The 24,317-nt window shown below is 43.1% G+C and overlaps 1 protein-coding gene across 8 annotated transcripts in view; it reads left to right on the forward strand.

Moving 5' to 3' along the window:
* The first annotated feature begins 12,472 nt into the window (after positions 1-12,472).
* The window catches only part of GRIN1 (glutamate ionotropic receptor NMDA type subunit 1), a 40,229-nt gene continuing 28,384 nt past the window's right edge, over positions 12,473-24,317 (forward strand). For all 8 annotated transcript variants that reach the window (XM_020981723.2, XM_020981725.2, XM_020981729.2 and 5 more), the window contains exons 1-3: positions 12,473-13,047; positions 17,561-17,695; positions 21,862-22,038. In XM_020981723.2, coding sequence (XP_020837382.1) covers positions 12,790-13,047; positions 17,561-17,695; positions 21,862-22,038 — 570 coding nt within the window. In that variant the 5' untranslated portion in view covers positions 12,473-12,789. The remainder of the gene's footprint in view (positions 13,048-17,560; positions 17,696-21,861; positions 22,039-24,317) is intronic.

Below are 24,317 nucleotides of genomic sequence, written 5' to 3' on the forward strand. Positions count from 1 at the left end.
TCTGCCCTGGCTACACTCACTCCCCAGGGTTTTGGAAGGCAGCTTGAATCTTTGCTTTGGGTCTGGGTCCTTACTCTCAAGCTGTCCCAGTCAAACAGATGGTGGCTCAAGCCTCTCTTACAGTGGTGGCCATGCCAAAAATGTCAGTCTGAGCCCAGTGACGAGTCTCCTTCTGTGGCCAGCAGGACCACTGGCACACGTGGCTCTGCCTCTTCCCTTCCATGTGCACCAAAATTTGTTGCAAGATGTCTTTTTAAAAGAGCATTTTATTAGCATCTTCTGTTTTACCTCATCTATACTTACCAATATATCCCTCCCTCTCCCAGAGAGCCATCTCTTAAAATAAATGTGGTGTTTGTATGTTTTTAAATAAGCTCTGGGGGTCTTTATGTCAATTCCCACTCTTCACTAGCAAACTGGGTCCCAGAACATGACAACATGTTCTCTTCAGGGCTTATCGTCATCAGCCCCTACGCTGTTGTCTGCTCCCCTTTCTTGTCTGTCTCCTTTCTCCTGCAGGCAGACTCCCTGCTTGTGTGTTGTGTCACCTCTGCTCTCTCTGTCTCATTTCTCCATCAAGGACATCAAAATTCCCAAGTGCAGCTCAAGTCCACCTCCTAGCTCAAAGATTGTGATAATGCAAATCACTCTCAGGAATGGGAGAGAATGTTTGTCCCTCTGAACTACAAATCCCAGAAAGTCATTAAGTTCTCAAACCTCAATTTCATGGAGAAAAACCAGCCTAGTCTAAATGGCAGCAATCTTAGTAGACATTCCTCTTCCAAAACCCATCCCTTGGTGGCAAAATTCTAAAGGTCTTCTATAGTAGAGTTCTTAACCTTTTTTGTGTTATGAATGAACCTCTTTGGCAAACTTATGAAACATATGGACTCTTCAGAATGATGTTTTTAAATACACAAGATAAAATACATAGAGTTATAAAGGAAATTAATTAAATTGAAATATAGTTATCAAAACATTTATAAAAAACAAACAGATTCATTGACTCTAGGCTAAGAATCTCTGTTTTAGAAGATCTACCATTTAAATGGTGTTAGGACCATTACTATAGAACTCTAACCTTGGAGATGCAAGCAGCTGGGCATGGGCAGCATTGTAGACAGTGGTCAGTTCAAGTAAAAAAAAAACAGAAAGACGTGAAAAAACAAACAAACAAAAATTACCATCTTCTGATGGAGAACAGTACCAGGGAGACCCAGGCTTTCCCTCCCCTCACTAGAAGGGCCAAGTCCCAGATCTTCTATATGGTCAGTGATGCTTAGAGGCAGTGCGAAGAGGATCTTCCAAAATAAAGCCATGACAATGAGAAAGAGAAGGACTGAAAACACCATGGCCGTAGCACAGATCATATGATGACACATCCAATAATCATCAATTCTGATCATGGGTCAGAATCATTAAGAGGTCATGAGCCTTTTGCATGCACATTGACCCCAGAACCTGAGATGATGCTGAGACTGACCCTACCTATGTTATCACTCATTTAGTGTCCCCTCACCTACCAGCCAATATCTCCTATAGTCTTACACTTCCTCCCAAAGAACCCCGTCAGCGGAGTGATATCAAATCTTTGTCTCATTAGTGCCCTCTGATGAGGGGATATTCCTTTCATCCTCAGGGGCTTGGTAAAGGGTCTCCCTCACCTTTATTTAGGGACTCAGAATTGCCATCAAATCAATTAGGGGATCCCTTTTCTTCCAGGTAAATTCACAATTGCTATAGTTATGCAGAGTTTCAACTCTTCAGTGTCTAGAAAGCAAGGTATCTATCAACAACGATTTCACTACATCACCCCGCAGTCCTTTCTGGGAAATTGTCAGAACCATCCTAGGGAAAGAAATGTGCCAATTGAGTTAGACCTAAGCCATTTCCTCTCTCTTAGGAGGTGGGCAGCATGTTTTATCATCAGTCCTCTAGAATCATGGCTGGTCACTATTGATCAGAATTCTCAAGTCTTTCAAAGTTGCTTGTTTTTAATGTTGTTATTATTGTATAAATTGTTCTCCTGGTTCTACTCACTTCTCTTTGTATCAGTTCACACAAGGCTGTGACAGTTCCACTAGAAACATTAAGAGTTGAGTCCCAATACAAGTCCCAATCTGGGAAGTAAGGGCTAGAAAGAAGAATGAGTAAACAATGACAACAAAAGGATAAAGAGCTATTGGGATGCCAGGGATCCCAAGACAGTTGGGAGAAGAGAATTACTCCAAAACACTTACAAGCAAAGCCTCAAAAAAAAAACCCCAAAAACAAAAAACAAACCAGAACTTACCTACAAGATCGATTAGAATTCCTAAAAGAAATTGTGTGAATTTAAAAGAAAAAATGATATTATAAATTAAATGAGAGTAATAGAGAAAAGAACTGGAAAGGAAATGAGAAATTTGGAAGAAAGACTTTGGAAAGAGAAATAACAGTTTGGTACAAAAAGTACAAAGTCTTACCCAAGTAATGACTCCCTAAAATTAGGATGAACTAAACAGAAATTAATGAAACAACTTGTTGTCCATGAGACAGCAAGAAATATTAAAATAAAGTCAAAACACTTAAAAAATAGAAGAAAATATAAGGTATCTCATATCAAAACACACACACACACACACACACACACACATACACACACACACACAACCTGGAGAGCAGATCAAGGAAAAACAATTTAAGAATCAAAAATTCATTGGACTACCTGAAAATCCATGACAAAAAAAAAGGACTTTTTTTTTAAATATGGGGGTAGACTACATGAACTCTAAGGTCCCTTCTTTTTTTGTGTGAGGCAATTGGGGTTAAGTGACTTGCCCAGAGTCACACAGCTAGTGAGTATTATGTGTCTGAGGTCAGATTTGAACTCAGGTCCTCCTGAATCCAGGGCCAACTCTATTCACTGTGCCACCCAGCTGCCCCTATATTTTTTAAAATCATGAAAAAACACTTCCTGGACAAGAAAGGCAAAGGAAAAATAGAAAGAATGCACTAATCATCTCCTGAAAGAAACCCCAAAATGAAAGTTCCCAGGAACATCATAGCCAAAATCCAAAGCTTCCAAGACAAAGAAGAAATACTGCAAGTATCCAGAAAGAAAGAATTCAAGTACTGAGGAGCCACAGTCAGGATCACAAAGTATATAGGGCTATCACTAAAAAGTTATAGAGAGCACAGAATTCGATAGTGTAAAAGGCAAAACATATGGGCCTACAACTAAGAATAATTTACCCAGCAAAACTGAATATAATCCTACAATGGGGGAAAATTTATCTTTAGTTAAATAGAGGATTTTAAAGCATTCTTAATGAAAAGATCAGATCTGAGCCGAAACTTTGAAATACAAACAGGGTAGTCAAGAGAAATATAACAAGGTAAAATACAAGTGAGCAATTACAAAGGACTTTATAAAGATTAACTATTTACAATCTAATGAAGGGGATGATACAAGAATCCTTTCAGAATTTTTATGTCATTAGAGGTCATAGAGTCACATAAGAAACAAGAAAGGGAGGATGAAAGAGATTTTATGTTTTGAGGATCTATAAAAAGAAATTAAAAGTAGTGTAAAATAGATACACTGGGAGGGAAAAGGTAGGAAGAATACTAGGATTTATTAATAGTCTGGGTGGGCAAGTCTATACAAACATGGAAGGGACAAGGGATTGTTCCCCAAATGAATCTCACTTTTGTCTGAACTGGTCAAAAGACAGTAGAACTCATAAAATGGCCTTAAGATTTTGGTGTAGGTATACAACTCAACAGGCAAACAGTGGGGAATGAGGGTAGGGGAAAGAGTTTAGCCATAAGCTAAACAAACTCTAAGTTCGGAGTGGGGAATTATGAAGGGGGTTTAAAAGGAAAGAAATATAGGGCAAAAATCTTATTGGGGTCTGGATGAGGGCAAAAGAAGAAGGTTAGGGCAGTGGAAGCTATTTGCATTAAACCTACAGCATTAGTACCAATTATGCCCCTGGTCCATGCCCTTCTTGTTTTGTGTAAAGAGGGGGCTGGAAGCAAATAAAGGAAAGAGTATAAAAGAATAGGATAGAGGGAAATATATAATTAACTATCATAACCATGAATGTGAATGGGATGAATTCATCCATAAAATTGAAGAGGATAGCAGTGGATTAGAAGGCAGAATCTAAAAATATGTTCTTTACAAGAAATTCACTTGAAATACAAGGAATAGAATGAAAAGTTGTAGCAAAACCTTAGCTAAACTCCAAAAATCAGTGGTAGCAATCATGATTTCAGACAAAGCAACAGCAAAACAATAAATTTAATTAAAAGAGATAAACAGAGAAACAACATTTTGGTGAAGGGTACCAAAGACAATGAATTAAATTTCTACACTTAACATATACACATCTATGGCACAATATCTAAATACTTAAAGGAAAAACTAAAAGTCAGAGAGAAATAGAAAGTAAAACCAAAATAGCGGAGACCTCAATGTGCTCCTTTCAAAAATAAATAAATTTATACAAAATAAACAAAAAAAAAGACATTGTGGACCTGAAGAAAATTTTAGAAACATCAGATATTCTGGATTTCTGGTGATTATTCAGTGGAAAATGGAAAGAATTATACATATTTTTCAGCTATGTCTCCCACCTTTACAAAAATTGATCATATTTTAGGACATAAAAACCTCACAAACAAATGCAGAAAAGCAGTAATATTAACTAAGGCTTTACTGACCACAATATAATGAAATTATATTCAATAAAGGATTGTTAAGGACAAGATTAAAATTCAACTACAGACTAAGTAACTTAATCCTAAAGAATTGGTAGGTTAAAGGACAAATCCCAGAAACAATAGGTAATTCCATTAAACATAATGACAACAATGAGACACGATAGAAAAATTGGGGAGATGTAGCCAAAGCAGTCTTAAGGGGAAAATGTATTTCTCTAAACATTTTCACCAACAAAAGAAAAAAAAAACAGATCAATGATTTGGGCAGTCAACTAAAAAAAAACACCAAACCCTTGAAAGCCAACAAATTCTAAAACCCCAATTAAACACCAAAGTAAAAATTCTGGAAATCAAAGAAGAGATTAACAAAATTGAAAACTGAACACTTTACAGCCAGCCAAGCTGTGAAGAAGCCATAGGATGGCAGAGACTTGTGGCAAAGGAAAAGGATGGGGCATTTGGACTAAGCCATGCCATTCTTTGATGTTCATAGCTGGCTAGACCTCAATGTTGACAAATGTATGACAATGATGAGTGCTGGACTATCTTACAAGATGCTAGCCTGATGCTGTGCTTCTGAGAAGGAATTCATTGAGTTTTCCCATGGAATTATACCTGAACCAAGAAAAAATGCAAATTCAAATATGCTTCCACTGAATGTTTGTATAAGTGCAAAAATGATGGGACACTTGAAAATAGTCATCAAGCATAAGGAGAAACTAATGAAGGATGGGAAGCATATTTCACCACTAAGGCAAGGAAGAGCTGAGGCCTTGAGCAGTCAGTGGTGACATTGGGTAGTTTCGCTCTTTATTCTGGGATGAAATATATCCTGTTGTCCACCAGAAATGTATATCTCTTAAAACAAACACCTCTTTCCAAAGGTAAAAAATTAGAGCATAGAAACCAACCAGCTTTCCCCTACCCCTGGTTCTGTGTGTACTTTGGCACAAGGACAACTAACCAGGCAAGTCATGGTGGTAGTTCATGCTGTAATATAGGATCTGTGATTCTGCCTCTGTCTGAAAATAAGCATTATAGAAAGTAAATATTTGCCAGCGTAAGCAAAGAAACAAAAATTTTAAATTTTAAAATCATTAGATTTATAAATAAAACTAGGAATTGGTTCTTTAAAAAAAAAACTAAACAAATAGACCATTAGCTAATTTGATTAAAAAGGAGGAAAATCAAATTGCTAGTATTAAAATGAAAAAAAAAAAGAGAATCACAACAAGTGCAGAAGAAATGAAAGACATAATTAGAAATTATTTTGTCCAACTATATGGCAATGAAACTGATAACTTAAGTGAAATATTTTAATATTTTAAAAAAATACATAAATGCACAGATTGAAAGAATAAGAAATGGATAATTTAAACAAACAAATCTCAGAAAAAGAAATTTGAACAAGTCATAAATGAACTACCCAAACATCCAGCAGTAGTCCTCATCACTCCCCTTATGATCCTTCATCAGAACCTTGGACTTTGTCCCTGAATTTCTGAGCTCTGTTAGGTGAGCTTTTGCCGCATCTTTCCTGGAATTAGGCCACTTCCTAGTCATCTTCACACTATGCCAATACAGATGAATTATATCTGCTTTCCATCTTCCCATTTATATGTTGTCTTCCCTCATTAGAGCTCCTTGTAAGGGCAGATATTATCTCTCTTGCTTATATTTGTATTCTCAAAGCTTAACACAATACCTGACACATAGTAATTGCTTAATAAATGCTCAACCAATCTGTCTACTTATATAGATATATCTATAAGAAAAGACTCTGTTACATCTTTTTAGGGAGACCATAGACATAAGCCAAATCTAAACTTTATTTAAGAGATTTTCCCTGGGACCCTGGGGTGGGAGAATAATGAGCTGAAGAGAGCAAGAAAAACTTGATACCCTCTCTTTGCAGTCTGCCTTCTCTCCCACTCTCAGAATGAATCTGGGTCTGCTTGAGCCCTTTGTGAGAAGGAGCCCTCCGGGCCATGGTTGACAATAGTAAAACACAATATCAAGACTCTTCAAATAGAAATATGAACTGATGAAGCATGAAGTGAGCAGGACCAAGCGAACCATCTTATCTCAAAGAAAACAAAACAACTTTGAAAGACTTTAGAGCTCCAATGAAAACAATGACCAATTACACCTCCAGAAGATGATGAAGTATGTTACCTATCTCCTGACAGAGAAGTGATGTACCCAAGGTGTGGAAAGAGGAAAGAGATGTACATTGTTAGATATGATTGTTGTATAAATTTGTTTTGCTTACCTATGTTTCTTTGTTAAAAGGATTTTTTTCTGTTTTTATGGGAGACCAGGTAAAATTAGCAACATCGATGCTCCCCAAAAGGAGACTATTGAAATGGGTTTTAAATGCACAGAAAAGAATAGAAAGTCCAGAAGGAAGAACAAGATAAATAGAATAGTTTTGAAAGTAATGTGTTGAATTTATAATACATTTTAAAAACAAATGTTATGAAATGGAGATTCACAGTTTCATATACAAACTTTTTGTGTTCTGTTGTGCATATGAAAATACTTTTTGTGCTTAAGTTGAGAATTTTTTAAATTAAATTTTAAAAAGACATCTTTTTATAAAGGTTAAATCAAAGAGATGAAAATTTAGACTAGGGATTCTTAACCTAAGATCCATGAATTTGTTCTTTGAACATCTGATAACTGTATTTCAATATAATTAATTTCTTTTTAATCATGTGTATTTTATTTTATGCACTTAAAAACTTTATTCTGAGAATGGTACTTCTAAAAGGGTCCATGATGCAAAAAAAAAAAGGTTAAGAACTCCAAGACTAGAATATGATTGCTCCCAAACAGTCCAACCTAGGATCCTGTTTTCTCCTTCCTCTTTCCATTTTTCTGCCTTTCAACTCCAAGTCACTTAAAAATCCTGGGACCCAAACCTGCTGGGCTAGGTTCCAGAGAGAAATTTCAGGCACTCATTGGGCAGCTAGCTATTGAAGGGGGAGGGGCATTCAGCATGCCTTGTGTAACCCTGGGAGAGAGTAGAGAAAGGAAGATCTGTTAGGAAGCCATGGAGATAGTCCAGTAGAAGCGTAGGATGAAGGCAGTGAGACTCAAGAGGACGGGACAGATTTTAGAAAGTTTGGAGTGGTGAGATTAATAAGACCCAGTAACCAAGCTTTTTATATCTTCCCAACGGGCTTGGGGAAGTTTCCTACTACTGTCCCTTTTAATCATCTAATAAAATCATATTCCTCATTGTAGCTATATTTCCGTTGATTAGAAGTGTTTTTGTTTCTAGCCAGGAGAGTTTCTATACTGATGCCCTAGACTCTGGCACACCCATACTCTGGCAGACAAATACAACACTGCAGTCTAAAATGTGTTCAACCATGAGTCATTGTGCGACAGCAATTCTACATGGAGTTGAGAGAAATACAGAGCAAAACTCAATTTCAGTGGACAGTCTTCAGCCATCTTAGGGAAACAAAAAGGCAATTAGAGTGAGGTACCAGCCAACCCCAACAAACCAAACTTATGTATTTGATTATCTGCTATTTGGAGTTCTCTTACTGCCCAGTGTCTTTACCTCCAGTCTCTGTCCACTCCAGATCATTCTTAAGTCCAATACATCAATGCATTATTGATCCCATTGATATGGATGATTACGACATGTATTCATGATCTACACCAGGCGTGTCAAACAGACAGCCCACAACATTCCCAAATGTGGTCTGAACTAGATTAAAATGTAGTTCCTATCTGATGTGGTTATGTATTAATAAAAAAAGTTTTTTAAAAAGTGTGGTTTTCTAAGTCAATATGCAGCCATTAGGAATCCTTTTTTATGGTTTAATAGTCTCCATTTCTATTTAGGTTTGACATCACTGATCTACATCATTGTGACTGATCCAAGTTTCCTTATCCTGTGTTTCTTGTCTGTGTCTTTCCATAAAACCTTCATAGAGTACCTACCCAATGTCCATTCTTCTCAGAGCTTCCAAAATAATCTTGCTAATAAATAGGTCTAAACATGTCACTCCTCTGCTCAGAAATCTCCAGTGGCTCCCTCTTACCTCTAGAATAGAGTATAAGTTTCTCAACCTGGAATTTAAGACTCTCCATAGTCTGGAGACCAACCTACCTTTCTAATCTTCTTTCACTTACTTCTTCCCATTCATTCTGCATTGCCAGATGAACCAGAATAGTATTTGTTCCTTGATCTTGTCCTCCTGTCTTCTGTCCAGTTCTCCTTACCTAAGATGCTTCCCTTCACATCTCTGCCTGTTGAAATCCTTCTTCTAAATTATTTGTCTCAGAGGATGTACAGCCAGAGCTAATCTAATCTAATCTCTTAATTTCATAAATGAGAAAACTGAGGCTTAAAGAGGTTTATTGCCTTCGAGATCCAGCTTGGGTGCCAATTCTTTATCAATGTCTTCTCAACCCAGGTCCAGCCACTTATCAGTCTCAGCTGAAAGTCATGCTCAGATTTTCTTATAGTACTTTGTTCTTGTAGCACTTTTCCTCTCATTGTACTCCCTAATCAAATTTTCTTATAGTATTTTGAGGATATCCTTTCCCTTTATCACATTCAGCCTTGTAGCATATAGCATGCATATTTACATATATGTGGTTTCCACCAGAACTAATATCATTTTTTGCCTTTGTATACATGGTCTGAGCTAAGCTGATACACAATGTATAATTAGGTGTTTAATGTTGGTTGAATTAAATCAGTCTTATCTTTCCAACCATTCTATAAGCTCCCCAAAGTCTCTTCTTCCTGAATATTCCATAGCACCTACCACATGGTTAAACATACAGAAGGTATACAGTCAATCTTGAAGGTTGAATTGGCACCATAATGTAACCATGCAATAGGATGGATTCAAAACAAAAAATTTGAGTCCCAAACCCAATTTTTACATTTTAGAGGCAGGTGTGTTTTTGTTAAGGGGCCAACGACCATACACACACACACACACACCACACACACACACACACAACACACACACACACACTACAGGGAGGAATGAGGTTAGGGGCCCAGCAAGAGTTTCCATGGCCATCTTCCATTATATCCTTACCCCTCTCATTCTACCAGCTAGTTAATATTCCTCCTGGAAATAAACCTAGAAATGGGTATACATAGTTGTTCTTGTCACATATTTGACAAGTATATGTCATTCCCAGGTTCTACAACTTCCCCTACCTTAGTTCCACCTCCTAACACACGTGGTAAGTGCTTATATTCCTCTGCCCTGAAGATTATATTCTCCATATTGATCTTTTCCTAATTGGTCTAAAACAGGAGCTACCCAGGATTATCAGACATAGAGAGAGAATCTTAGAAGTAATCTAGTCAAACTGCCTCATTTTACACATGCAGAAAAAGAGGCCCATGCCTGACTATGGATTTGCTACAATGATTTTCTTTTTCTTTTCTAGTGTGTAAAGGAAAAGAGAGAAAATAAAATTTTAATAATAATAATAATAAAAAGAAACAAACTGAGGCCCAAAGAGGATAAGTGATTTACCTAAAGTCACATCCAAGCATCAAAGCCTGGTCTCAAACCTAGGTCTTCTAACTCTGAATCCAAATTCATTGCTCTTTCTACTGTACCAGAATGTTATGTCACATGTATCTATACTTGTCTAAAATGTTGCAGGTATAGGAAGAACATAGATCTCGGAAAAACTGTCCTGGTCTGGGGGACCAAGGACCGGGAATAGGAAGGGCATGGGAAAATCAAGATTAGCATAGCCTGGCCGTGGAAAGTTTGTGAATTAAGGAGTTTTGAATTGGTTCCTTCAGTCACCTAGGAGTCGCAGGAAAAAATAAGATAAAAGAGATGCCATTTATAAACCTGAGGCAGCTAGCTGGCGCAGTGGATAGAGTTCTGGGCCTGGAGTCAGGAAGATCCAAGTTCAAATCTAGCCTCAGACTACCTGTGTGACCCTAAGAAAGTCACTTAACCCTGTTTGCCTCAGTTTCCTCACCTGTAAAATGAACTGGAGAAGGAAATGGCAAACTACTCCAGTATTTTTGCCAAGAAAACCCTGAATAAGATCACAAAGATTTGAATTTGACTTAAAACAATGACAACATTTACAAACCTCCCTTTTAATTCCTTCTAACCTCCTCAGAAATAGAGCTGTATAAAACAAGATGCACCTGTTCTTCCTAGTCTCTAGGTTAGAACCTTTTGGTGAGGCTCTGGCCTGTTTCTTCATACCCAGTCTCATTCCAAGTTAGGAACAGAGACTAAGAATATGGCAGAATAGAGGGAGGTTAGCTTTTGAGTGGTGAATAGATTCTGAAGCATAGGAGCATAGGTTTAGGGCTGAAAGTTACTTTATAGGTCATCTCCTTGAACCTCTTCATTTTACAGCTAAGGAATCTGAGGCCCAGAGAGGTTGTGATTTGCCCAAGGTCACATAGTAGCCAGGAGGGCAAGGCATGAAGTAAAAAGGAGGAAGAGACCACTCCTGGGATACTGGGGGTTGGAGAGAAAGCTAACTCAACTGTAAGCCTGAAAAAGCAATACCTCCACCCCATCCCTACTTCCCATGACCAGCCTTTTGAGGAGGGTTGGGGTGAGGTTCCTCTTTTGTCCCAGTTTGGGGCTCTTTCACTAGAATCTTCAGTTGCCATGGAAACAGTGATGTCACCAGCAGAGGCAGAGTGCCAAATCTCCCACCATGGGGGAGGGGGACAAGGAAGGAGAATTTAGGGGATAGAGAATAGGGCCAGGGGGATAGGGCATAGAAACTGGGGCAGAGGAGACTGGGAAAGGGCAAAAGGGTAGGAACAGATAGACAAGTGGTAATGGAAAGATGGGAACACAAAGATGAGATATGACTTAAAGAAAGGAACCCCATTTTCTTGATTATTCCTAGGTTATATGATCTGGGGAAGGGGAAAAGGAAAAAGAATCTTTAGACTGGTAAAGAGACTGAAGGGGGTGGGGTGTTGAATTACAGAGGCAGGAAGAAAGAATAGGTGAAGGAGCCCTGATTTCCTCTGTCATGTGCCTTATAAACGGGAAGTTCTTCCTAGTGTCTAACCTCAATCCATTCTTCTGTAGGTCCAGCCCTCTTTATTTTTCTTCCCCCACTTGAGATGAGGGTTACCCCCACTCCTATTCTTATCCCTTTAGGAGCCACCCTGACTGAATAGCCTGGCTCATTATGAAGCCTCTGATTCCTTCCCTGATTCCTCTTATGTGAACCAGAGCTTCTAGAAAACTACTTCAGCTTCTCCTCTCTTCTTATCTCTTCCCTCTTAAAGCTCACAAGGGGGAAGACCTGAGCTCCCATAATGGGCCAGTGAAGCTTTCTCTGGAGGTGAGGAAGGTTCAAGAACATGAGAGCTGCTGGAGTCCTCATCCAAAAAGTCACTCAAAACAGACATTTTCCGGTTTGTGATCACCTCTCCCAGTCACCCAGACCAGCCATGAAGTGACCTAAACTGGTAGGCAGCGACACAGTCGGGGATGGGAGTAGGGGGCGGGGCGGGAGGAACTAGAACGCGAGGTAGGGAAACCCGTTCTCCAGGCGCCTTCCTCACCACCCCCACCCCCAACCTCCATGCTCCACACTCAGTGGGCTGGAGACCCGAACACCACTCTACGTGTCACTAACACTCGTTCACAGTCGCTCGTATCCGCGCACACGAGCGCGCGCGCACACACTGGTGTGTGCTGGGGTTGGGGTTGGGAGAAGGAAGGTTTGGGGAGGCGGGGGTGGCAAGCGAGGAGGGGCTTGGGGGGGGTCGTTCTCTCTCTCTCTCTCTCTCTCTAGCTCCGCAGGCGCATCCCCGCTAGCCCCGCAGCAGCAGCTGCGGCAAAAGCCACAGCGTCAGGACCACAGCCGCTGCCGCTGGGTCCCCTCAATTCGCTCCACTCACCCGTTCCCTACAAGGCGCTGCGGGTCCCTGGGCCCCCCCTGCCGTGCAGCTCACAGCCTTCACTTCAGAACCTCGGACAGCGTGGGGAGCTGGGAGTAGAGCGCGCCTCAGGCGCACACTAGGAATGCCCAGGGGTATGCAGGTGCGGAACCGCTGACACCCCGGGGCCCAGGTTGGGGCCCATGAGCACGATGCGTCTACTGTTGCTCGCATTGCTCTTCTCTTGTTCCTTCGCCCGCGCCGCTTGCGACCCCAAGATTGTTAACATTGGCGCAGTTCTGAGCACCCGAAAACATGAACAGATGTTTCGTGAGGCTGTGAACCAGGCCAACAAACGGCATGGATCCTGGAAGATACAGCTCAATGCTACCTCGGTCACCCACAAGCCCAATGCCATCCAGATGGCCTTGTCTGTGTGTGAAGACCTCATCTCCAGCCAGGTACCCTCCCCCTCCTCTGGGTCTCTAGTCCTAGTCCCCAAACCCTTTCCCCCTCCTTCACATCATTCATACCCATCACATACAACCCCTAACTCTATCATTTGTCGTTCTCTGCTGTTTCATACCCTTCAACGTCCTCCTTAATCCCTGTCTCTTTCCTCTCTTTCTTCCTCTCTCTCCCCCCTCCCTCTTCTCCCATCCCAACCCATCTCCCTTCTCTATTCTCCCCCCTCTTGCCTCCACTATCTTTTCTTCCACCACTCTCTTCATCCCTCTTCATCTACCACCATCCTTCCCCTTCATTTCACTATCCTTCTCTCCATCCCCTCCTTCTTCTCCATCATCCTTCTCGTCATCCCTCTTCTTCCACTCCATCTTATTCCTTTTCTTCCATCTTCCTCTTTCTCCCCTCTTTCCATCGTTCTCTTTTCAACCCCTTAGCCACCTCTCCTCTGTATGCTCCTCCTCTACAACCTCCTACAATTCCTTTTTTCCTTTTCATCCTCCTCTACCTGTTCACCTCTTTCCTCCTTCTCCCCTCCAGTCTCCTATCATTCCCTTACTCCCTTAACTGGCTTCCTTAGATCCCATATCTTCCCCAAGGATCATTCCATTTGTCCCCAGATTCCCTCAATCTCATGTCAGAGAAATGTCTTTGTAAAGGACTCCAATGCAGCCAGCCATCTGTCCATCCAACAGTCCATCTATCCATCCCTCCACACCTTTATCCCCAGGTCCAGTATTTGAGTAATTATCTTGCTGCCCTCATCAGTTCTCAGAGAAGCCAGAGCAGACATCTGGTATGCACTGAGGATTCTGATGAGAGAGAAAGGGGTGGGGAAGAAGAAGAGGAGGAAGGAAGGAAAGGAGAGGAGGAAGTGAGAAACAGAGCAGGAAAGTGGATAGCAAGAGAATGAGGGAGAAAAGAGAAAGAGGAGAAAGGAAGGAGGGAGGGAGAGCAAGAGAAAGGTGGAGGTAGGGAGAGGAGAGAGTGGGGGAGTGAGAACAAGCAGAAGAAGGAGGAAGGAGGGGGAGAGGGAGGGAGAGAGGAGGAATAGAGAGCAAGAGAGAGTGGGAAAGCAGGAGCAGGAGAGAGAGAGAGAGAGAGAGAGAGAGAGAGAGAGAGAGAGAGAGAGAGAGAGAGAGAGAGAGATCATTCTGTGTTTTAGTGTGTGCTGGGCATGAATGCCTGAACAGCAGTCATGTACTCACAGAATGGAGCTTTAGGAGAGGACCTGAGGCCAGCACTGTGTCCTTCTGTCTTATCTTATATATCTTATCTTTTAGTTCCCTCAAATCTTTCTCTGCCTCTCTCATTCTCCCTTCTCCTTACATCATAATATTAGTGAGTATCTACATGGGAAGAGAAAATGGTTGCCTTTCTATGTTGCTGTTATACATATAACTGTTATACATGGGGGCAGGGTACATGTGTAGTTCTACATGGGTTTGTATGAAATATATGTGCAACATACATGTGCTCACAGTGTGTGAATATGGGAATGTCACAGGTGTGTGAGATATATTCTTTTGTGTATGGTACATACACATGCATCATACACAATATGTACGTATATATACAAATATATGTACTTGGCTCTGTGAAGTGTACATAGAGGTTATATGCTCTCTGTGTGTGTGTGTGTGTGTGTGTGTGTGTGTGTGTGTGTGTGTGTGTGTGTGTGTAGTGTATATAGGGAGGAGGGGTACACAGTAAGGAGAAGGGGAAGTTAACATAGCTTTCCTTGTGTCAGTCTAAAGTTATCCCTCCCCTGGAGCTCAGCTTCCTTTTGAATTCCAACAAAGCCAAGAGGATTACCCGCAATGCAGCCCTTTATGTAAGAGACAGTGAGACAGAGAGACAGAGAGACACACACTTAGAGACAGAGATCCTAAGGCACAGGTGCCCACATACAGTGTGTGGCATTCTAGGCAATGCGTACCTAATTCAGGGAGTGTCAATGTCAAGGTCCTAATGGTAAAATAATAAAAAGTCCCCCAGCTCCCAAGCCACCATGGGACCCTCCCACTATATCCTGAGGTCACTCCCCTGGAATCATCTCAGCCCCTCTGTCCATGTGCCAAGTTATACTCAATGACCCTCTCTCCAGAATGTCCATTCATATAGGAGGGGGGTTCTACTTGCTCTCAGGCTCCTCCCAAGACCACTCACCCAAGCTGACACAAAGCCGGATTCAAGCAGTAGGAGGTGAGGGGGTGTGAAGCAGTATAGCCTTGTCAGAGATTGTGGGGGCTGAAGAATAGATGGAGGCACCCAGCAGGGAACAGCTGTTCCCTATGACAAGTGTTCCTTGTGGAGGAGGAACAAGGGGAAAGGAGTGACTTAGATCCATGCCTCCAAATTGCCACTTACCAGATCACACAGGGATGGGGAATTAGGAGGGGACAGTGCACAGGTACATAGGAGCAAAAGTGTTTTCAGGAATCAAACTCACAATCTATTTACTGTCCTCACAACCAGACTGATTGTTTAGCTCGCAGGGGCTCATTTATGAGACCACATCTGTAGCCAACAATTTGGCTCACCAATATCTGTGCCTGGGAATGTTGATGCAAAGGGGCTGGGACCAGCACAGGCCAGTCCAGTTAGGCTAGGGAGACCTACTAATTCTGCTTCTCCTCCCTGTGAGATTCCACTATCCCCAAATACACAGACTTTATCTCCATGACTTAAGAGATAGCCTAGTGTCCTGGAAACAGCACTGTATTTTTAGCATCAGAGGACTGTGTCTGAATCCTGGTTCTGCTATTTACTAATTTGTGTAACCCTGAGCCTTAGTTTCTTATCTGTAAAATGAAAGATTTGGACTAGGGAAGGGAATAAGCATTTATATAGTACCTACTATGTATCAGACACTGTACTAAACACTTTTTACAAATATTATGGGTGATATTACTATTCCCATTTTATAGTTGAAGAATCTGAGGCAGAGGGTTAAATGGCTTGCCCAGGGTGGGTCACACAGCTAGTATGTATCCGAGAGGCCACATTTGAATTCCAGTCTAACTCCAGAACCAGCTTCCTATCAGTGGAGCCACCAGCTTTCTCTAAACTGGATGACCTATAAGATCCCTTAAAGCTCTAAATCTGTGATCCTATGACAAATTAGTAGTGTCCCAGTTAGTGCCAGTTCATGGGGAAGGACTCAGGTAATTGGAGACATTGTAAAAATCAGGAAAGGGAGGGCCAGAATTCTTAGCTGTGAATTTGTCCTTCCTGGATAGAAAAGACAGCTTCCCAGGCCCTTCGTGATATGTTCAAGATTCACATCTTCTTTATGTGGCTATGGTCTGCTGGGACCCCCAGGGCCTTTGGGGGAGGGGTTCCCCTTACCGGGGACTGCTCACTCCACCAACTAGGGGAAACTCCAGGGATTATCTTGATTTTATACCTGCTAAAAATCAACCTATCACTGATCAACACTCCCATGAAAAGGTTAGTGGCTAGAAGCTGGCTCTCTTTCCCCAGGGTGGGCCCTTTGTGTTTCCTTCAGCCATTGAGTTCTGACAATTGGATGGGGGAAGAAGGGAGTTGGAGGAGGGTTTCAATGCCATTCTGAGAATTTGATTTGTACCCTTTTCTTTCCAGCTCGGCATTCTCACTCCCACGACTTCCTCAGAGTGGGCAGACTCTTAGTCAGACCCTATAACAAGAAACAGGGAAACACCCCTTTCCCTAAAGGTCTGAGCTTCCTCTCCAAGTCTATCAGTCAGATAGGTTTGCCTTACCTTCTTTGTCTTACCTACCCTGTCTTACCTTCTGACCACCCAGCCCCCTTAGATGCCCTCTGCTCCCCAGTTTCTGTACCTCTTGAATGCCTCAACAAAGGTATGGCCAAAGCAGGCAGGTAATACCCGACAGGTGTGTCTGGAGGCTGGTGCTGTCTGGCCTCTGCTTCTCTGAACCTTAGCTAAGGCTCTGCTCATCTTGGGCTCTGTCATTTTCACTAATGGTCTCAGAGGGAGCTTTATGGTCAGAGTGTTGTAATGAGATTCTAATGAAATCTTGTATATGAAACACTTTGGGAAATGTTAATGCCAGCTATCATTATCATTATTACTATTACATGTGCCTATATGTATACTATGCAGGAGACCAGGGTAAGGATGGGGAGGGGGTGTCTCTGTATGTGGTTATGTGTATGTTCAGGTAATGTATGCATATAAGGCAGATACGTCCATGTGTAGATATCGTTTGGTGAAGGTGGTGGTGGTGGTGGTGGTGGTAGTATGTGTGTGTGCATGTGTGTGTGGGGATGGGGTGGGGAGGTACCTCCAACTTTGGGCAACTTCCTGTGGTTTTTTTTATTTCCCTCAGCCCTAGTTTCTACATCCTCTGACACCAGCGGACTCAACTTCTGCTTGCCAGCCTTGGCCTCTGTTCGTCATCAGCCAATATGGTGGGAGGGTGGGCTCATGGGCAGTGCTGGCTGGCATGCCTGGGCCCCCCCAGACCCACAACCCCCACTGACCTCATATCCTATGTCCACAGGTCTACGCAATCTTAGTTAGCCACCCACCTACCCCCAACGACCACTTCACTCCAACCCCCGTCTCCTACACAGCCGGCTTCTACCGCATCCCCGTCCTGGGGCTCACCACCCGCATGTCCATCTACTCTGACAAGGTAACTCCCGCATGTGCCCCTCGATGCCCTGGTCAGCACTCTGCCCTGCATTGTGTGTCAGACTGGGGTAGAACTGGCCTATGGGCATCAGTTCTGTGGCTAGAGACACCTGACTGATAACCTCAGGCCTCAAGGAATCTGGGGGCCAGAAGTGAGCAAGAGAGAGGAAGAAAATCGGGTCTGAGAATGGGCAGTAGGTGAGTGGTGGTACAAAGGAGGAACCCCAGAACTACTGGTCCTCAGCACCACCAGCTCTTCTAGCCTCCACATGAATGTGGGGTCCAAACTGTTTCCCTCTGGAACTATGCATGTCCCTAGGAGGAACCCAGAACACTTTATGTCAGTGGCAAAGGCTGGAGAGCCCTGCACAAAGCAGAGGGTGAGGGAAAGTACCCTAGTCTAAGGTATCCAATAACTAGCCCACTAGACAGCATTTTCAGGATGACTCAAAGGTTGTTTCCAAGGTCCATTAGCCAAAGCCAGCAATTAAGAAAGCCAAGCAGTCATGCCTGATGCTCAGTGCCTTTGTCACACTCCTAGCCCTAGAAGAAGATGGGGCCAAGACTTTCTTCTTCTTCTGGAAAAGGGAGACCAATGCCTATCTGCTTTCCTACTTGGCATGAAGGAAATAAGTTTGCTAGAAAAGTTGCTTCCCCTGCTTCCCTGTCATCCCCTAGACCTTACTCCTGTGCTGCTCCACTGGAGGGCCAGCAGTTTTCTCTGAGATTATGTAAAGGGATGTTAAAGTCTAGACCCAACTCAGGACTGGGCCATTTGGAGAAAAGAGGGGAGACACATTCCCTTCACCCTCCACCTAACAAGTTCCAGGGAGCCATTGTTGAAACAAAAAGAAGGCAGTTTCAGTACCAAGTAAATCCACTTCCCACAGTGGGGAATAAACTGATTGAACTCCTTCTCTCATTAATCAATCAACACCCATTTATTGAATGCTTACTGTGCTTTATGCTGGGGAGACAAAGATGTAGGAGGCAGAGTCCCTTGCCTTGAAAACTGACCAAGCACAAGAAAAGAGAGGAAGGGGCAGCTAGGTGGCACAGTGGATAGAGCACTGGCCCTGGATTCAGTGAGTTCAATGAGTTCAAATCCAGCCTCAGACACATAACACTTACTAGCTGTGTGACCCTGGGCAAGTCACTTAACTCCATTGCCTAGCAAAAATTAAAAAAAAAAGAAAAGAGAGGTAATTCAAGGTCCTGTGAGATCAGTGCCCAGCAAATGCCTCAATCTAGCAACCCTTTAGGGAACTGAGTAGACAAAGAACATTATAACCTGGGGCTGTCAGGGACTTTTCATGGAAGAGGGGCCCAGAGACTGGAATTGGGATTTAAAGACTAGAAAGAGTTTAAATAAGTGGAAAGTTATGGGGAAGGGCATTCTAGATTTGGAGGTTGCAAAGTACCCATTGCATTTAAGGACCAATGAATGAAGTGAATTTCAGGCTAGAAAGGATCTTAGAGATGAGATCGCTAATCCAACCCCTTCATTGTACAAATGGAGAAATTGAGTCCTTGAGGGGAGCAATGACTTCCCCAAGGTCTCAGAGAGATGGCTCAGGATGATGAAAGTCCTTTCATATCTGGGCTCTAAAGATCCAACTCGCCCCCACCCCTCCAGTCCCCTCCAACACCATCATTTGAAAACTATGCATGCATATCTTGAGAAAATCATTCTGCTCATAGATCATTTACAGGACACTGGAGTGGTTAAGCACCATGACAAACACAATCCCTAAATCAAACAGATGCCTCTGGGAGCTACAAGAACTTGGATGCATAGGTGGAGTACATCCCTGGATCAAGGAGTGTCCCTGAGGCACCCTCTCCAGGAGTTCCTCAGGCCTGAAAATCACAGAATGGGAAAAATAGACACAAAGAGAACAGTCTTTTCATCTTATAAAGCCCAGGAGGGAAGGACAGACTACAGAATGAACCCTATACCTTTCAGTTAGTACAAGGGAAAGTATGTTGAAGAAGAAGGGACTATTTGCCCCAAATTCCGATGAAATCATCTATAATGTGCTCTTCTATGGCTACAAAAATATCTTAGCAACTTGTCAAATACTAATCAGTTTAGCATTCTCAGAACTCAGCTCTTGCCCTGGAGAGAAGAGAACTAAAGGACAGCTAGACAAGGCAGATGTTCAACACTCGAAAGAGGAGCTTCAAGGCTAGGTACCCCCCAACAGGGCTGAGATAGAGGAAAGAACTGAAGATTAGAAGCTACGTTAAACCATCCCAGATGAACCGTCTGTGGACAGATCTTTGCTAGGTTTGGATCAGAGATCTGGACTCTGTAAAGCTCACTGATTTCTCTGATTTTGTGGCTCTTAAAGCTATTTGTCGTTCAACTGATGGTGCTGAGTTGGGAGAGGGGGAGGGAGGCAGTGCAGCTGGCGATTTTGGTTTTGTAGTCTCTTAACAAATTCCAACCTTGCCTTGACTGAAACAGGAAGGAAAGGTTTTTCCTTGCCTCTCCCAGTACAGGCAGAGATAAGCACAAGCATGGAGGCCTGGTGGGGTGGCAGCAGTGACCTTGTCAGCTCCAGAGGATGGGGAAAGCCAGCACTGCTGGAGACAGAGAGAATTGGAATCCCTTTATATTGAAGGTTTGAAGGTCACGTTGACCTGCTATGTCACTTCTATCCACTGGTCCCAGTTCTACCTCTTAAAGACAAATGGGACAAGTCTAATCCCTTTTTCACATGACAGCCTTTCAGACATTTGAAGACACATAGAGCACAGTAACCCTTAGCCCCTCTCACTACCTAGATCAGTTTATCTTACCCCCAAGTTTCAAAAATATCTCAAGTTCCTGGAATGATGGACACTTGGTTTTTTTTTTTAATCATCTACACAAGTACACAATGAAGGAAGAATGAGTGAGTAAATAGCAGGTCATGTGAAAAAGACCTGGGGATTTTAGTGAACTGTATGCTCTGTATCAGTTAAGAGTATGACTCACTGCCCAAAAAAAACTCCTGCTGTAAACTTAGGCTACATGAAAAGAAGTACAATATCCAAAATAAGGGAAGTCATAGTCCCACTGTACTGTGCCCTCATCAAATCACATCTGGAGCACTGTGCTCAGTTTGAGGATTCAGGTTTTAGAAGGGACATTGATGAATTTGAACATTTCTAGAAGAGAAAACTATGAAAACTATTACCACCAGCATGGTAAGGGGACTTGAAATCAAATCACATGGGGACCAAATCATATAGTGAAAGAATTTGGGATGTTTAGCCTGGAGAAGAAAAATTTTATAAGGGGACATGATACCTGTCTTCAAATATCCAAATGGTTGTCCTGTAGAAGAGATCAGGCTTATTCTGTGTTTTCCTAAAGATCAGAACCTAGGACCAATAGGCAAAAGTTACAGGGAGACAGATATTGACTCAAAAACAAAAGAGTTCTTGACAAAAATAACTTTTTGAAGCTAGAATGGGCTCCCTTGGAATTCCATCACTTGAAATGTGAGAACAGAGGTTCAATCATCACTTGACAAGGATGCTGTAAATAAGCAGTCCAGTGTTGGGTTAAAGTTGGGCTGGGTGGCGTTTGAGGGACTTTCCAAATAAAGATTCGTGATTTTGATTTTAAGGTGTGGGAGGGAAACAAGAGGTATGGGGATAGGGAGCATAGAGACAGAAGCAGTACCAAGAGGGATCCCATGGCTGGGACAGTGCCCAGTCCCTTAGACTGGTAAGTGTTAGCCTGACCAGTGGTGGCATGAGTTGGGGAGAATGGGAGGATCTGGGTGAAAATATCTGCCCTCTCAGTTTCCCCAGCCTCCATCCAATTAGGGACCCTTTGCTCAGTTCCCATCCCCCATAATCCCAATTCCCCTCAAGCCTCTGCTCTCCTCAATCTCTTACCTGTCAGACTTCCCTCACCTCTTAGGGTCTCCCACTCCAGACTCTGTCTCTCCTTAGCCTCCACATCCCACACTCCAGGACTCAAGTCCTTCTAGCCACTTGCCCCTTTGACCTCTGTATAGTCCTGAACTCTGGTCCTCTTGACCTCTATGCTCCTAAGTTGCTGTTCCCTACCCCAGTTCCTACACACACACACACACACACACACACACACACACACACACACACACCACTAGCTTCTGTCCCCCTCAGTCTCTCCTGTGCCCCCTACAGAGTATCCACTTGAGCTTCCTTCGGACTGTGCCTCCATACTCTCACCAATCAAATGTCTGGTTTGAGATGATGCGTGTCTACAGCTGGAACCACATCATTCTCATTGTCAGCGATGACCACGAGGGCCGGGCAGCCCAAAAGCGCCTAGAAACACTTCTGGAGGAGCGGGAGTCCAAGGTGAGGGGGACAGGGGTGGTTGAGGGAGGCGGCTGAGGCGAGGAGCAGAGGGCAGAGGCCGCCTGGGGCAGGGCCACAGTGTCTGTAGCTCCTATGTGTAAAACACCCTTCTCTTTCCATTGTGCCATGGCCGGCATCACCATGTCTGACGAGCGCCCAACCCAATCTGTACTTGGTTCATTTCACGTGCTTTGCCATAGTCGAAATCTCCCACGTGTCATCCCTACTGGCAAAGGGTCACATAACCTGGAGTTCTGCAAACACCACCCTGCCCCTGCCTCCAGGAGCCCCTTGGGCTGGGTATGGGGGGCTTCAAGCAGGGCTGTTCTCCTCTGCACCCTGGCATGGAGCCCCCTGCCCTGGAACTGTCCCTGTGCTCACTAACATATCTCCCTAGGCCATGTGCCTAGAAAGTGGGCATAGGCCAGTCCACTGGAGTCCCTTCAAGTGTACTTCCCAATCCTGAGTGTGAGCCAATGAGCCATGTAGCCCAGCCCTTAGCTCTGCGTGTTTCTTTAGAGAGCTCACTTTGATGCTTGGGAGGTAAGCATGGTATGTTGACTCCAGAGTCAGAGGCTCTGGGTTCAAATCCCCTCCTCTGATATTTACTGCCTGTGTGACCTTGAGCCAATCATTTAAACTTCCATAAAACTCAGTTTCCTTCTTGGTAAAATGAGAGGTTTGGACTAGTAGGCCTCTGAGGTCCCTTCAAGCTCTAAGTCTGTGATCCTATTATCCACCTCATCCTAAGCGTGTGAATGGGAGGTCTTTATCTGAGCATGGACCTTGGAGCTCTTAAATCTACCCAACCTCTACAATCTCCAGGCCTCATCCTCATCAGAACCCAACCAAGACACATCTCAGAGAGTCCCAGCACTCCTGAGACTGTCCACCCAGACACAACTTCTCTGGGACAGGGACCCTATCTCAGAGAAGGGCGGTGGGTTCTAGCCCATTTCTCTCTCCCCTTTCCCAGGTACCTAATTCTCCCTTCCTAAGTCTTATTTCTTCAGCTATTCTGGGGCATGGGTGGAGAATTGCCCTTAGCAAAAAAAGAGGTTGAAGTGTCTCCCCATGCCCTTGGAGTCCTGCCTTTCCCTCTGTGTTCTCCCTGGCTTCTCTACTCTCATCTTCCCTTTCTTGTACCCTCCTATATCTTTCCCACCACCAGTGCAGGGGATCTGAGGACTGGAGTATTTAGTCTCCATTTCCTTCAGAGGTGCTAATATTCATGCTTTCTGATCAAGCCCTTTCACCTTCTATCATGACCTCAGTTCCTTTGGTTCATGACTATCCACCCTGGTCATGAGCCAAATCTTTGAATGCTCCATTGCTTCCTTGGATTAAAAGGGAAGCCAGAGACTCATCCCACACATATTCCCATTCTGTCCTGTGTCTGTACTCAAGGCAACCCTTGGGCTCAGTTAGGGTGTTTGCCAGTCCAGAACTAATGTTAGGAGAAACAGGAAGAGAGGAATTTCTGGGGCTGGGGGCCCTGGGAAATAGGGCAGACCTTAGAGCTCTCTCCAAATTTTGACCCATTTTGTAGATCCTTGGAGGTTGGCATCCTTTCTAGATGGCAGAGAAGTCATGAGGATGGGTATTCTGGAGTTAGGGACATCTCCCCCTTAGGACTGGGAGCTCTTGAGGTCAGGGGTCATGTCTCCCCTCTCAAGTTAGAGAAATGTAAACAGTGGACCCCCCACAGTGATCAGTGTTGGAATCATCCTTATTTAATATTTTTAAATAAATAGTCTGGAGGAGGGAATGCACAATGAAATCTATACATTTGTAGGTGATGCTAGGTTTTGTTTTGTTTTGAGAAGCAAGGTGATACAATGGACAGAGTTCTGGACTGGGAGCCAGGGTCTTGGCTCTGCCTCTAACACAATGTGTATGTGACCTTGAGAAAAATATATCCCTCCTCTGGGCTTCAATTTATGCATTTGCAAAATAAGAGAGATAATACAATATAATAGGGAAACATTTATTAAGTGCTTACTATGTGCCAGGCACTGTGCTGAGAAATAAGACTAGCTGTTCTCTAAGATTTCTTTTAGAAAACTGACAACTCAGTGACTCCATAAGTCTCATACAACCTATAATGAATTTACACCAGAATACTGATCCTTAGAATAGACACAAGACTCTTACAATAGATACTAGAAATGGTCTCAAAGGAAGGGAGAAAAAAGTCTGGGGGCCCAGAGGGAGGGTAGAGAGAAAGACTAATTTGTAAATACAAAGGCAGAGAGGAGAGATTTGGGCTTATAAAATTA

This window comes from Phascolarctos cinereus, unplaced genomic scaffold, assembly GCF_003287225.1.
Source record: "Phascolarctos cinereus isolate Bilbo 61053 unplaced genomic scaffold, phaCin_HiC Scaffold_2;HRSCAF=192, whole genome shotgun sequence".
Taxonomy (NCBI): domain Eukaryota; kingdom Metazoa; phylum Chordata; class Mammalia; order Diprotodontia; family Phascolarctidae; genus Phascolarctos; species Phascolarctos cinereus.